This window comes from Sminthopsis crassicaudata, chromosome 5 (genome assembly GCF_048593235.1).
Source record: "Sminthopsis crassicaudata isolate SCR6 chromosome 5, ASM4859323v1, whole genome shotgun sequence".
Classification (NCBI taxonomy): domain Eukaryota; kingdom Metazoa; phylum Chordata; class Mammalia; order Dasyuromorphia; family Dasyuridae; genus Sminthopsis; species Sminthopsis crassicaudata.
The window spans coordinates 205,096,643-205,112,560 of NC_133621.1; the positions used below are offsets into that span (position 1 = coordinate 205,096,643).

The following is a 15,918-nucleotide window of genomic DNA, read 5'->3' on the forward strand; positions in this document are numbered from 1 at the left end:
TTTTTTGCTACAATTCTTTCAATATAAATATAGTACAAAGAAGCAAATTAAAAGATTTTCATTCTTACTTAGCAAAATAAATATAAGGAACCTACAGAAGACAAACACACTCAATCCCCAAAACATCAATTAACTGTTTTATAGCAGTCTTTCCTTCAAGTAACACTTACCAATTCAGTAACGAGAGGACGAACACTTCCAACATATGACATTAACTGTCTTTGTTTCAAGGTATGCAGAGTGTTTTCCCTGTAATTAAAAAGCATGTCATATTAAAAAAAAATTTTTAAGACATCTAATTTTCTATAATGTTAAAAAATTTAACCAAGGGAGTACAAAGACACTAAAAACTTTCAAAACCCTTAATTCAAAAAGGTTATTTTACCTTAAAAAAAAATTGCTGAAAATGTGAATATTTTTAATATCTATAAATGACTATATCTTTATCTTTCATAACTATTTCATATTCATTCTTTACATAAAAATCATGTAACACAAAAGTGAACCATAAAAGTTCTATTCCAATGTATTATCATATTGTGGAGATAGCCTTGGGTTCTCAAAGGCTATGCTGGCTTTAGCCCATGCCAGATAGTCTTGATGTACAGTTCTGGCAACAAATTGTGTCTGCTGCTTGAGAACCAGCTAGTTAAGTACAAACAAACTCATCCATCCATCACTAAAGGACAACCACTAGTTTATCAGTATTTTTGGTCACAGCAACCCATGATCCAAATTAAAATACAAAATGGGCTTCCCATACTGTATCTACACTGTCTGTAGAGATAATGGCAAATGACAGAAAAAGGAGCACAGGAGTGCTAAGAATCAGATTTAGACAGTCTATAAACTGTTGGTATTACATGCAGAAAGTCCCTTTGAGAAATGAGAAATCATACTAACAAGACAAGTGAATCACATCAATCTTGAAGTTCTTGTTATAAATTAAATTAGAAATTGCTGTGTTAGCTCACAGCCTCTCCTTGGAGTAGCAAATGAAAAGTTAGCAAAATTTGTTTTATCATGTACCCAAAAGCAACAAGAAATATTTCATGAAAATCCTCCCTTGCATGATAAACAAAAAGCAAAAAGACCAACACAAACTGCAGCTTATATACATCAACATCTATTGCAGAGAATGAAGAGTCAGAAATTCTTTAAAGAACTTGACAAAATCTTATAGTCAGAATTAACAGGAAATTTAATATTCAATGACATCAATGTCAAGATGGGCATGAGAAAAATGGTAAGGGAATAAGTATTAGCTCCTGTTGTGTGCCAGGCACTATGCTAATTACTTTTTACAAATATGTTGGAAAATATGGTCAGTGTTAAGAAATAAAGGAGATTAAAGACTTTTAGACTACACATAAGCCTCAAGCCTATATATCATGAATATTTTTTTCCAAATAAAGAGTAAAGAAGTGATAAGGCATGTTGAGTATTGAATACTATTTACAAAAAAATTAAACTGACTATATATTGACAGGAAACAGCTAGTTGTATACACTTAAGCCACTAATTTAATGGGCAAAAATACATCAGAATAAAGACAAGATGTGGTATGCAATTATAAAATTGTTCAAATAAATTCCACCAACATTGTTTCAATGCAAAGCAATACCCAAAACAAGGAGGCCAAAAGAGCCCCTAAAATGGCTTAAAATCTTGACCTCTTTGCTAAGCAGAAAAAAATGACAGTCAATAGCAAAATAGGCTTAGAGTATAAATCCATCTGTAAAGATTATGAAGTAATATAAGAAAACAAAAAAAATCATCCCATAAAAAGGCAATCCCCACCACCACCACCAAAAAAAGAAACAAAGCAAAAACAGGTTAGGAGAAAATGAGTTTGCAGAAACCCAAGCCTTCCAACTTGTTAATACCAAAATTCTGCCAATAATCTTATAAGATTGTGAATCATGGAAGATTTTAATCTTGGAATGAATAAAAAAATATTTACTAAGCACTTAATAAGTACCTCATGTTGTATTCCGTTTTGAGGGTCTAAATACATTGTCCCAATAATCAAGGAGCTTACTTTCGTGAGAAATAATTTTTTTTAAACAAAGATTTTTATTTTCAAAACATATGCAGGGATAATTTGAAAACATTGACCCTTGCATAGCCTTGTGTTTCAGATTTTCTCCTCCTTCCCTGCACCAACTCCTCTAGATGGCAAGCAATCCAATATATGTTAAACATGTTAAAATATATGTTAAATCCAATATGTATAAACATATTTGTACAATTCTCTTGCTGCACAAGAAAAATAAGATCAAAAAAAGAAAGTAAATTAATAAGAAAACAAAATACAAGCGAACAACAATAAAAAGAGTGAGAATGTTATGTTGTGATCCACATTCAGTTCCTATAGGCCTGTCTAGAGAAATAATTAACAAAGAGGAATGGTGATCAGAAAACATTATTTTGGTGGCAAAGTGACAAGGATGGGGGTAGATCCATAGGAGAAAAGATGAAATGCTACATCCAATAACAATGGTAACATTGATCTCAAAAAGTAGGTAAAAAATGGACAAAGCAATTGAAAAAAATTTAAATTACAAATAACTCAAGGGAAAAAGGACTGACACAGGGCAGGCCTTAATAAGAGACTGATACAGGTAACCATAAAGAAACAGAATAATGTGTAATTAGCAAAAATATGCCACAGCACATTTCTAAGATGGCCTTAATAAGATGTAGATAGAGATCTAATCCAGAAGATATATAGCAAGAGTGAGATATAACAAATGGAACAGGCTAGTACCATATTGGTATCCACAAGTCCTAGAGTAAGGCCTCCCCTGCAAAGTGTAGACATTTAGAGAAGACATGAGTTAAGAATCAAATTAGGTAAGAAGAGGTGATGGGCTGTGATGTGGACTGCATCAATAAGATGATACATTTACTGAAGTGTTCAGAAATGAGGATGTGATAAGGAAAATAAGAACATATCTTAAAATTGTTTTTTGCAAAGAGTTTGAGTAAGAGAACCACTTCTCATCTGGTACCAAGATTAACTAACTCCAGAAAAGCAATACTACTTTTACTGTCATAGCAGCTGACACTTATTACTAGAAAATTAATGTAATATCAATTGACATTTGCAGAGGAGGTTTTTTCCTCCATAGGCAAATAAATGCTCTGAGTTAGGCTAGAATTATAATTAAAATAGTTACTTCCCTCCAACTTCTAGCAATGTTATATTTATTAGAACCATTCCCATGTTTCAACTAGTATGGCACCTTTAATAGTAAAATTCTGATGGTCAATTAATCCAGAATACAAGTAGTTATACAATATATCAACATAACATATAAAGGGAGTTTTACTGGCTTTTGTCTTCCAGTGGACATTACTTTTTTTTCATTTTGCAAACAGGGAACCTAAGAGCACGATACAATTTGATGACGAACTACTCAAAACATAAGCTAGTTCCCTTGAAGGGAACGGAAGTATCTTCAGCCAATAAAGCTGTTTTCTAATAGTAATAAGAAATTTGATCACTTCACTACCATCAAAGTGATATTATTTTTTTTTTTTTTTAGATTGTGGGCTTCTTTTATTTAATTTTATAATTATAACTTTTTTTTTTTGACAGTACATATGCATGGGTAATTTTTTACAACATTATCCCTTGCACTTGCTTCTGTTCAGATTTTTTCCCTTCCTCCCCCAACCCCCTCCCCCAGATGGCAGGCAGTCTTATACATGTTAAATATATTACAATATATTCTAGATACAATATATGTGTGTAGAACCGAATTTCTTGTTGCACAGGAAGAATTGGATTCAGAAGGTAAAAAATAACAGTTTACACTCATTTCCCAGTGTTCCTTTTCTGGGTGTAGCTGATTCTGTCCATCATTAATCAATTGGAATTGGATTAGCTCTTCCCTATGAAGATATCCACTTCCATCAGAATACATCCTCATACAGTATCATTGTTGAAGTGTACAATGATCTCCAGGTTCTGCTCATTTCATTCAGCATCAGTTCATGTTAAGTCTCTCCAAGCCTCTCTGTATTTCTCCTGTTGGTCATTTCTTACAGAACAATAATATTCCATAACATTCATATACCATAATTTACCCAACCATTCTCCAGTTGATGGACATGCATTCATCTTCCAGCTTCTAGCCACTATGAAAAGGGCCGCCACAAACATTTTGGCACATACAGGTCCCTTTCCCTTCTTTAGTATTTCCTTGGGATATAAGCCCAGTAGTAGTATGGCTGGGTCAAAGGGTATGCACATTTTGATAACTTTTTGGGCATAATTCCAGAAAAGTGTTAAGTTATTTATTAAAGAGATACTTATTAATGTGGTGTAGCATAAACCTAATTTATAAGTTATATTAATTTAGAATGAGAAATTTTTGGACATGAAAATGCCTGACTATGAATATTTGTTACAAGGGTTTTTATCCTTTCCCTGCCCATCCTGCTTCATTGTACAGAGTGGGTGGAAGGAAAAAGTATTCTTTAATTGAAAAAATTAATTTGAAAAAAGTGGTCTTCATTCTAAAAGGTTATTTTAATTATGAACTTTGTAAGGGGAAAAAATAGCCAAAAAATAATTTGGCCATTTTTATTCACGGGGCTTTCAGATATTTAAGGTACATTAACAAATTCTTTTCAAAAATATATAACAAATATCATGGCTCTAAAATTCAATAATGGTTATGCTACAGAACACCTCTAAGTAGAAATTATTATTTAACTCTTAGTCCCAATAATTCTTATGTTTTCTTTCTTCCACCAATTTTATTTTGATGCCTCACCAAGACATAGGAGCCTTGAAGACCATACCAGCAGATTGCAAGCTCTGGCAAATCCCATAAAGCTGGAAAGACTTCAACTATGAGCCTGGTGACAGAGCTATGCTGTGAAGGACCAACCACCTAAGTCTGGACAGGTTCAACAAAAAATACTGACCAGAGAATCTCCTCTCTTCTCTCTCTCTTTTAAAGAGAATTAGACAAGAAGCTAGGGCTGTTTTATTCATCTCTGGAAAACTGGGACCATATGTTAAAGAAATCTGCTAAGCAAAACACTTAATTCAAGGTTCTGTTTCTTCCATCCACTAAAGCAGACCTCAACTTCTCAGTAAGAGGTCTTCAAGCATTGTTCAAGATGAAATATCAATTATTCTTTAGCCAAAGTGCTTGTGAATTTCTCCCAACTCAACTGGGCTAATCCTAATTTTAATTATTACCTTTAGCCAGCTTGTTGTAATTTTCTTATTGAGATACAGGCTGATAATCCTGAAGCAATATTCTTTTATCAGACATCCTTTAAAAAGTTTTCACATGATTTTAATCTTGTCTCCAAGGATGAATAAATGAATAAAGCATTCATTAAGTATTTCCTTTGTGCAAAGCACTATACAAAGCTCTAGAGATACAAACTGAAAAGTATCTGCCCTCAGCAGAATATTTTTACAGGAGATAACATTATTGGAAAGTTTCCCAGGTTCTTAACAGTACAGATAAAAGAGTAGACTGTGATACCTCTCCTCTAATCTCTTTTACACTGATAAAATCATATAAATTTCTGATTGATTAATCTGAAAATGCCAAGAATTTTGGTGCTAAGTATTCTTATGTGGGACATCTTAGCTGGGACTAGACTACCTGTAAGAATAGCTACTACGTTACTTTTCTACAAGGATGATGGCAGTCTGTTAGGGGTGGTTTGACTTACCTGAAACATGCTACCTCCTACCTCAGGGTACCCTGCTGCTTAAGCTAAGCCACCTTGCCTACCCTGAGGGTGGTAGTTGGTTGAGATGGCTGGCTTCTCTACAGAAATTAAATATATTTCATATACTAAGATATAGAATAGTAGTGACTCACAGTGGTAGAAGCAGTACCCATCTTCTATATTCATGTCACATCATGTCCCATGTCATGTTACTCACTAACTCAAAACCAGCAATAATTATCATCTTCATAGATGACCCTAGTATGTATTTTTTTCATATCTGTTCTTCAATCAAATAGGACTATTTGCCATCCCCTATGAACTCCCTAAGATTTCCTGCCTTTATATCATTGTTTACCATTTTTCCCTAGCCCTAAAAGACCAACAATTTTCTACATTCTTTAAATAGCAAATCAGATGTTTTTCTTTCAAAGTTATTTTCCTTAATCAATAAGTATAATCCCCTTCCATTTCACACACCTTCTTTAGAGTGATAATTTGTGATTTTAAATTATAAGTATTTATGTAATTATTCTGGAGATGTCACATGGTATAATGAATAGAGTACTGGCCCCAGTCAGGAAGACTTAACTTTCTAACATCAAATCTGACTTCAGACATTTATTAGCTATGTGACCCTGACTAAGTCACTTATCCCTTTGTGCCACAGTTCTCATCTGTAAAATGAGACCTGAAGAGTTGGATATGAATAAAATGACTGAGCAACAATAGCTATCACCCTTCTAGATCATAAAATTCCACAAGGGCTGTAACAAAACTATATTTTCTTTAGCACTCTGCAAAAGACTACATACATAAGAATTACTTAATAAACCCTGAGTTGAATGTTCAGTGACTTACCAATATACTGATTTTGCATAAAACTCGATGTTATCCGAGAAATCTCCAATATCATCCTTGGCAATACTCTCTAACCAATCTACCACCAGCTGGGAAAAGAAACAATTTTATTAACCACAATTTTAAGATCTATATTCTTTGAAGTTAAACAAAAACTTGACAAAAACATTTAAATTTCCTTCTAATTTATCTAGACATGACAAATATCTTTGGCTTAATCAGTACTATGCTAGGAAATAGGTATATACTCTTCAGTAGTAAATCCTATAATGAGCTATGTTCTCAAAGCTTACTTAGAGAAGGACTTCTGGAAGAAACAATATTTTTCATTTCTTCCACATAAAGAAACCTGGGAGGTCATATTACAAACAAGGAGCAGGCCTAACCTCAAAAAAATCAAGTAAGGTTTATCCAGACAAAGAATGTAGTGCAAAAACTTTAATCTTATATATGTTGTTGATTTTTTTTAAGATAAGTGCACACAACTTTAAAAAAAAATTAATTTTCCCCCCTATATTAAAAAAAAAATAAAGCCCCATTTCATACCTGGCTTTGTCGAATAAGTGAATCTCGCTGAAATAGTGTATCGACAACTGTTTTTTCACTGGCATTTAGAGACTGTTTAAAAACAAACATTTCCATTAAATTAAAAACTGCCATTATAATATTAATACAATAAAACAGTATAAAAGAGAATTTTGAGAATTGGGAGGAAGCATCTTCAATAAGTTATTCTATTGGATTTAATATTTTATAAAATAACAAATACATGTTTTTATTTCCTTCTTGTAAAAATTTCTTCTTATAGAAATGTTAAGATTACATCTCACTATTAAATCCATGTGTACCTACTCAATAACTATTTATTAAATGCCTATTACTACTATATCCAGGCACTGGATACAAAAAAATGAAAGATGTTAACCTCAAGGAGCTTGCATTATATCAGAGGAAATAAAATATACTAAATATGTATAAACAAAATATCCAAAATACAAAGTAATGGGGAGGAGTGGAATAGGAATTCATGTAGAAGTGGATGCAGTTTTAAAGGAAACCAAGAATTCTAACAGGCAGTAAGGAGGGGATATTTCCAAGCATGGAGGACTACCAGTACAGAGACATGGATTATGTTGAAGAAAAACAGTCTAAGGCCAATATGGCTAGACTGCAGAGTATGGAAAGGGGAACGTTTATGTAAGATGGGCCAAGTCATGAAGGGCTTTAAAAGTTGTATAGAGTAGTTCATTTGACTCTATAAAGGTCACAGGAAGCCAATGGTTACTGAGTAGAGGAGTGATATGGTAAGAACTACATTTCCGAAAAATTATTTTAGCAGCTATATTTTGGAATGGAGAGAAGAGGCTTGAGAAGAAATCAAATAGGAAGTTGTAGTCCAGGAGAGAGATGATGGGGACATGAACTAGGAAAATGGTTATATCAGCATTAAGAGTATTAGTGGAAGAGATGTTAAGATAGAAAAGGATAATTTCACAACCAAATGAACACGTGGGATAAGGGAGAATGAGTTAAGATAAAACAAAATTATGAATGCAAGTTATGAGAAGAATGATGGTGTCTGACAAAAACACAGTTCAGAAAATGGGTGAGTTTGTGAAGAAAGATGAACTGTTTTGGACATACTAAAATGATATTCCAACAGAATATCCAATTTGAAATGTGCACTATATTTGGAGATGCACAACTAGAGTTGAAGAAGAGAAGCAAGGATTCCCTCACAGATGTGAACAGAAAGACACAATAGAACAGATATGAAAAAAATACATACTAGGGTCATCTATGAAGATGATAATTAAACCAATGGGAGATAACAGGAACAGGATGGATTTTCCTTGACTTATATCTTTCAAACATTTAATTTTCCTCAGACTTTAATTTTTGTATAAAGGGGAAAAATCTGTAACTGAATTGGCCACAGCAGTATTACATATTTAAAAAGAAAGAAAAAACAAGTAGCTTAATATTAAAGATCTCTTATTGTTATTTTCCTTCCCCTGCCTTTACAAAAGAGGGTGTCTTAACCAAATTAATCAAAGGTTTATCTCTTTTGTTGTTTTTTTCATAAAACCAATTCTTAGTTTTGTTTATTGGTTCAATTATTTTCTTGCTTTCAATTTTATTAAGCACTCTTTTAAATTTCAGAATTTCTAATTTGGCATTTAATTGAGGGTTTTTAATTTTTTGTTGTTGTTGTTGCATGCCCAATTCATTGATCTTCTCTTTCTCTATTTTATTCATGTAAGCATCTAGGGATATAAAAATTTCCCTAAGAATTGCTTTGGCTGAATACCATTAAGTTTTGATATGTTGTCTCATTATTATCATTCTCTTGAATGAAATTATCAATTGTTTCTATGATTTGTTGTTTGAGACATTCTTTCTTTAGGATTAGCTTATTTAGTTTCCAATCAACTTTTGATCTCTTTTTCCTTTATTAGCATAACTTTTATTGAATTATGATCATGAATCTGAAAAGGATTTATTTACTATTTCTACCTTTCTTCATTTTATTGTGAGATTTTTATGCCCTAATAGATGGTCAATTTTTGTGTAGGTGCCATATATCACTAAGAAAAAGATATATTCCTTTCTATCCTCATTCAATTTTCTCCAAAGGTCTACCATACTTAACTTTTATTTCTTCTTGTAACTCATTTAAGTTCTCTTTTAAGAATTTGGATGCTAAACCACTTCGTGTATATATGTTTACGTAATGATAGTACTTAATTTTATCTATGGTACAAGATGTAATTTCCTTCTTTCTTGTAATTAGATCTATTTTTGCTTTTGCTTATTAATCTGAGATCATGATCACTAACCCTGCTTTTTTTTTTTTTTAACTAAAGCAAAAGCTAATAGATTCTGCACGAGCCTTTAACCTCTACTATATATGTATCTTTCTTTTTCTTGTAAACAACATATTATAGAAATCTGGCTTTTAATCCACTTTATTATCCTTTTCCATTTTATGGGAGAGTTCATCCCATTCACATTCACTGTTAAGATTACTAACTCTGTATTTCCTGTCTCCCTTTTTTCTCAGATTATACCTTTCTCTCTTTTCACCTTTTCCCTCCTTGCCAGTGTTTTGCTTGACCACCACCTCCCTCAATCTGCCCCACTCTTTTCAGTCCCTTCTCCCATTTTTATCCTTTCCCCCTTCCACTTCTGCCCTCTTTTCTAATTAGTCTCCCCCCTTTCCCTCTTACTTCTCTATAAGGTGAGACAAATTTCTGTACCCAAAATAAGTATGTATGCCATTCTCTCTTTAAGCCAAAACTGATGAGACTAAGGTTCAAAGAATGCTCATCCCTTCTTTTCTTTCCTTCAATTATAATAATTTTTTGTGCCTTGTCATATGACATAAACTTACCCCATTTTACCTCCCTTTTGCTCTTCTTCCAGTATAATCCTTTTTCCACTCCAAATTCTTTTGTATATCATAACATTAAAGGTAACTAATACTTACACCACCTAACTGCTCTGACAAAGATAAATTCAACAGAGGATCTTTTATGACAGAACAAAAGACCAATATTCTTAACTATATTAAATTTATTGAATTAAGATCATAGAATCAGGTAGGACTTCAGAGTCCAATTCCCTCATTTTACAAATGAGGAAACTAAAGTTTATAGTGGCTAAACAACGAGCCCAAAGTCATATAAGTTGTCATGATTAGAGATAGATTAATACCCAGGTCCTCCAACTCCAGAGCCAATGACAGCCCCTTTCCACCACATACAAAACAGAATTTCAAATTCCATCATTAAGGAACACATTTTCCCATTCTGAAAGTATAAAAGAAAGGAAATCTCCATTAAAAAACTATTTCTGCCATTCATTATTTAACACCAATCATAATACCTAATTTAAGACTTACAGCAATTTCAAATGCATTTTCTTCTTCTAGTACAGACTGTATTCTGTCCCTACAGAAAAAAGCACAAGAAAAAAATTAATTCATACTTGCTCACCTAATTAATAAAACATGCAATGAAACTAATGCTTGTTTAGATCACAGAAGTTCAAATAATATATATACACAATATATTAGATATTTAAGTAGTGAATATCTGATCTGACATAATACATATTGATGCCAAAGAACAAGACAATTAACATCTTATTAAAAAATAAAACATAAACTAGTATGTTTTGATTGCTAACAAGATGCACTTAGATATTAGTGTACCCTCTAATGTTCTAAAAGGGAGTACTATAACACATTAGTGTGCTACCAAAAAAACATACTCATAGCTGAAGTTCACTTCCATAGTTCTGAGCTTTTGCTTAGAAGAGAGATAGAGGGCTCTAAGGCCTAAGGAATGTGTCCTGGAGATTAGGAACCTTCTTTGTGGCCATCTTAAATATTTATTGTACTGTTATTCTTCATGGTAAGTATAATGGTATAAGCAAAAAAAAAAAAAAATTTGAGAACTAAGACTGTCATCTATACTTCTAGATTTTAAAATACGCTTATGTATATATCCTTGTGTATGCAAATCTTCCAAGCTATACTCATAATAGTGAAGCAATGGTATAAAATTGTGATATGTGAATGTAAGAATGATAAAATAAATACAAAATAGAATAGAAAGATATGAACTCATGCAAAGTGAAGCAAAATCAGAATAACAATATATTCAATGGCTATAACAATACAAATAAAAAGACCAACCAGAAACCATTTGAAATTGAGTGCTTCAAAATAAGATTGACTGAGCTTGACTCTAAAGAATAAAGATATGACACTTTTTTTGCCAGGGAAGTGGAAAGTATTTCATAGGTGTTGAACAATGTATATGGTTGGATTGTTTTTGATGGTCAATTTGATTTTCCTGATTTTTCTATCTTTTTCTTTAAAAACTTTGTCATAATGGACAATTTTCTGAAGAGGATAAGGTGGAGAGATACAGTGGGAAATATAGCAGATATAAAAATATATTTTTTTTAAATAATGACACTAAAATTAAAATTGATAGCAAAGTCTTTTGACAAACTCACTCCTATATTGTAAGCTTAAATGTATATTTATTCATGATTTGTTATTTATCTCAATCTTGTCTATTACCTGTAAAGGGAAGATAGCAGTCTCCATGTAACCATCTCCTGCTGAAGAAGCCACAGCACACTAGCTGTTTTTGAAAACTTTTGTAGTCCAGGTGTTGCTCTGCTCACTATTTTACCTAATATATTCACCTGAAAGAAATAGTTGCATATCAAGATTACATCATCTTCTGCCATCATGACCTCTAATTATTTTCTATTATCTATTTTCTCAAGCTTATTCCATGTATCATTTAAACATATTATATAAATTAGAACTGACACTTAATTGCTAATCTGTGACATATATTTTCTTGTACATCTAATAATTTATTTGATACATAACTAACAATATACACATACAATATTTATAATAGTCCCATCTATTTTTTATTTTTTAAAAATTGTATATTATTTTTAGTGAGTAAAAATGTGTCCTCTCTCTTCTGTTACAATCAAAAATAAAAGAAAAAGAAAATTGTTGGAAACACCAAGTTAAGCAAATTCCCGCATGGGCTATATCCAAAAGACAAATGTATGTGTATACATACACATGTAATATGTATTTTGTACATTTGTGTGTGTTGTTTCATTCTAGACTTCTGTGTCACTTCTCAATCAAAAGGCAAGTGGTATATTTCATTCTCCCGGTTCTATTCTATATCAGTTCATACAAGTCTGCCCAAATTTCTCAGCAACCACCCCCTTCTTTATTTCTTAACAGTACACTAGCACTCCATGACTTCTATACACTACAACCTATTCAAGTCACTCCCCAATTGATGACCACCTCCTCAGACTCCAATTGTGTGTGTGTGTGTGTGTGTGTGTGTGTACACACACACACACACACACACACACACACACACACACACTCTTCCCTCATTTAACCAGTTCAGATAATACTGAGGTTCAAGCATCAACTGCTCCCCTTATATTCTTTTTTGTAAATTTGTCAACCTTCACATTCTGATTATATGATAATTTTCTCTAACCTTTCTTTTCCCTTCCATCAGTATTCTTTTCTCCTTTGCTTTCTAGATTTTTGTAAAAAAGAGGATCAATATGTAACAGAGCCATTTCCAGACTCCCTCTATTTACATATGATATGGATCAGAGAGGATAGTTATTATCTCCCCATATCTGAATGGAAGTAATTTTTTCTAGTCCCTTCTTTTGTGGTTATCTTTTAATATAAGTTTCTCTTAACTCTTGTGCTTGAACTATCAAGGTTTTACCAAGTTCTAGTCTTTCCCAAGGCCCCCACTTCATTAATAGTCTATTTTTTCCCCTGTATAATTATACTCAGCTGTACTAATCGTTATGGTTATATAAATCCATGTTCTTTGCCTTCTGAAATATATTCCAAGCTTCCTGCTCCTTCAAAGTGCTGACTTCTAAATCATGTGTGATTCTGGCTGTGGCTCCTCAATAGCTGAATTCTTTTTTTCTGGATGTCTGCAGTATTTTTCTTTGATTTAGCAACTTTAGACTGGCTCTAATATTCCAGGAAATTTTCATTTGGGGGTTCCTTTCAGGAGTTAACAGTGTACTCTATTTCTTTGACTTTTGGTTCTAAGAGATTTGGGATAGTTTTCTTTTAAGATTTTGTAAAATATGATGTGCAGACTTTTTTTGATCATGGTATTTAGGTAGTCCTTGATTCTTAAATTTTTCTCCTTGCTATGTTTTCCAAGTAATTGTTTTTGCTCAGATATCTTACATTTGCTTCTATTTTTTCCTGTTTTTTTTTTAAACTGTTTTAATACTTTTTGTTGCATGAAATCTTCTATTTAGTCCATTATAATTATCAGAAAATTTATTGTTTGTACCAGGTTTTGTACCTCTTAGATGAAACTATTAATTATATTTCCCATTCTTTCTTCCATTAGTTCTCTTTTCTTTTTTTTTCAATTCATTGATTAAATTAAAACAAACAAACAAACAAAAAAACCAATAACAACAATTAAACCTTTGCAGCCAGGAATTCTAGTCAAATTTGTGTTCAAGTTATATTTTTCTTTGAGCTTCTCCTTGTAGGTATTTTGTAGTCACTCTTCTGCATTTGAGTCTTGAGTATCCCTGTCATCACAACATTGGGATTCTTTTTTTGTTTGTTCATTCTTCCACCAACTAACTTCCTGATTTCAAACCTTATGTCAGGGTCAGGCTTTGCACATGTCTGAGGGGAAGAGCTGAGTTGATTCCACTACAGTTCCTTTAGGAGTATTGTTGTGTTATTGCCGCATCTCAGGGACATCTTGGACTGGGGAATCTGCAAGCTTTGCAATGTTCCCAAAGTGGTCCCAAAGTTTTAATGTTCCAGAGAAGGTCCTGACTAATGGCCTTCCCTGGTTTTAGTACTGTAAAATCCTTACCTGGATTTGGATGCAAGCAACAAGCTGCTAGATTCATCTATTTGGCAGTTGAATCTTCCATGTCCTGATATAGGTCTGCCACCTCCTTTTGCAATGGCGCAGTCTTTCTCTGAGCACTGGGGTGCTGCACACACTGTGCTCCTAGCCAGACCCTGTCCTCAGTTTTTTATATCTGTTCATTTTCTTGTGTTAATCTGAGTTAGACAAATAATTTTCTTGGATTTATTCATTAGGATTTCACATATTATGTTTTTTACATCTGTTTAGCATTTTCTTTTGATAGGGGAAGAGGAAATGGGAGAACGGAGGTAGTGGATTCTTGCTTTTCCAACATCTTGCCCCACATCCATAAAGACACTATCTAAGCAATGCCTGATAAATCAAATAACTTAGCATAGTACCCGACACAAAGTAAATGCTTAATAAATGCTGTGCCTTATCTAATATCAACAGATACCCACAAGGTCTTTTTAAGGTTCTCTCAGGATCAGCAACTATCATTGTAAAAACATAAAACTACTGAGCAACTGAGAGGAAATGAAGAATTTAGTTCACTAAAACTTTTTAAAAGCAAAATTATGACTAGTTACTCAAACAATAATCAAGAGAAGTAGGATAAACTCACTACATTTCAAAATGTTTGGGAGAAGATGTGGCAATATTGGACTTGTAAATTGTGGAACTGTAAAATTTCTGGACTTGTAAAGCATAATTAGGAATACAAATCAATTTCAGTAAATGGTGGGGTGGTGTTATAATTTATTTAAAACAAGAAAACTTAAATGCTTCTCCTTCTTTCCCACCCCCTTTTTTGAGAGGAGATTAGGCAAAGAAGGAAGAGTTTCTAGACCCATGAGTTCATCAGTAGAGAAAACTTTTCAACTGACTACAGCAGAAACTGTTCTGCAATTTAATCTTACAAAAATCTCTGAGGTACTAGGAGTTCAGATGATCAAAAGCTTAGAGCTAGAAGGGAACTCAGAAGTCATACAGTTTAACCTTTTAATTTAAAAGATTAGGAAACTGAAGTCCGAGGAAATTAAGTGACCAGCCTAACACGCCATCAGTAGAAAGCATTAGAAGTGGAATTTCGGGCCAATGATTTGCTGATGGTCACATAGCTAGTGTGTGTTGACAGCAGGACTTTTTGACTCAGGCTGATTACCCTTCCATGCTGCTTCTCTCTATACATTCTCAAAAGCTAATTCTGAAAAATTCTCTTTTCTAAAACTCCTCCTTTTATTACTATATGAAGAAAACAGTTATCCTACCTATTCAATTATGAAGTATTTTTTTTTTTAAACTCAGAATATTCATGTCACTGTAGAGTAAAAAGTGTATAGTCCTTAAGGACAAAGACTATGTTTTATTAATTTTTGTAACTCCTATAGGGGGAACCATGCTTCTCTCAAAGAGAAGTTTAATGAATATGTTTAAATGAATTGGTGAAAGTGAACTTTCCTTCTGTAAGCATTTCTTTGATAATATTCTTAATCTTGCAAGTTGATTGATAAAAATTTTATCTGTCCATTCATACTCACTCACAAAAAAAGATTGTGAGAATGCAAAATGTTAGTTTCATATATGAATCTAAGTGAATTCTCAAAGTAACTACTTTATAAATTTACTTTAAAAAAAAAAAAGCTTAAATTAGTTCTTTTAAATCCTAAATTAATCTCTATTTAGAAATCAACATCCATCAAGTAACCTTACATCAATTTTTAAGACTTTCCTAAATTTTATATCTAATTCTTTCAATGACTTATCCAGACGACCAGGAAAGGAGAGGGATGACTCTCTTCATCTAGTGAAAAGGTGATTGCATGACTACTTTCTTCATAAGATGCTTCCAGGATTAACTGAAATATTATTTTAAATGTTTTAATAACAAAAGTAGTGG

At 32.7% G+C, this 15,918-nt stretch overlaps 1 protein-coding gene across 1 annotated transcript in view; it reads right to left on the reverse strand.

Annotated features, from left to right (window-relative positions):
• Positions 1-15,918, reverse strand: part of NUP107 (nucleoporin 107) — a 52,548-nt gene that overhangs the window by 21,146 nt on the left and 15,484 nt on the right. Inside the window, exons 7-11 of the mRNA XM_074269689.1 lie at positions 11,666-11,793; positions 10,475-10,523; positions 7,117-7,188; positions 6,571-6,659; positions 171-249 (exon numbers count right to left, since the gene is read on the reverse strand). Of these exons, the coding sequence (XP_074125790.1) occupies positions 171-249; positions 6,571-6,659; positions 7,117-7,188; positions 10,475-10,523; positions 11,666-11,793 (417 nt within the window). The remainder of the gene's footprint in view (positions 1-170; positions 250-6,570; positions 6,660-7,116; positions 7,189-10,474; positions 10,524-11,665; positions 11,794-15,918) is intronic.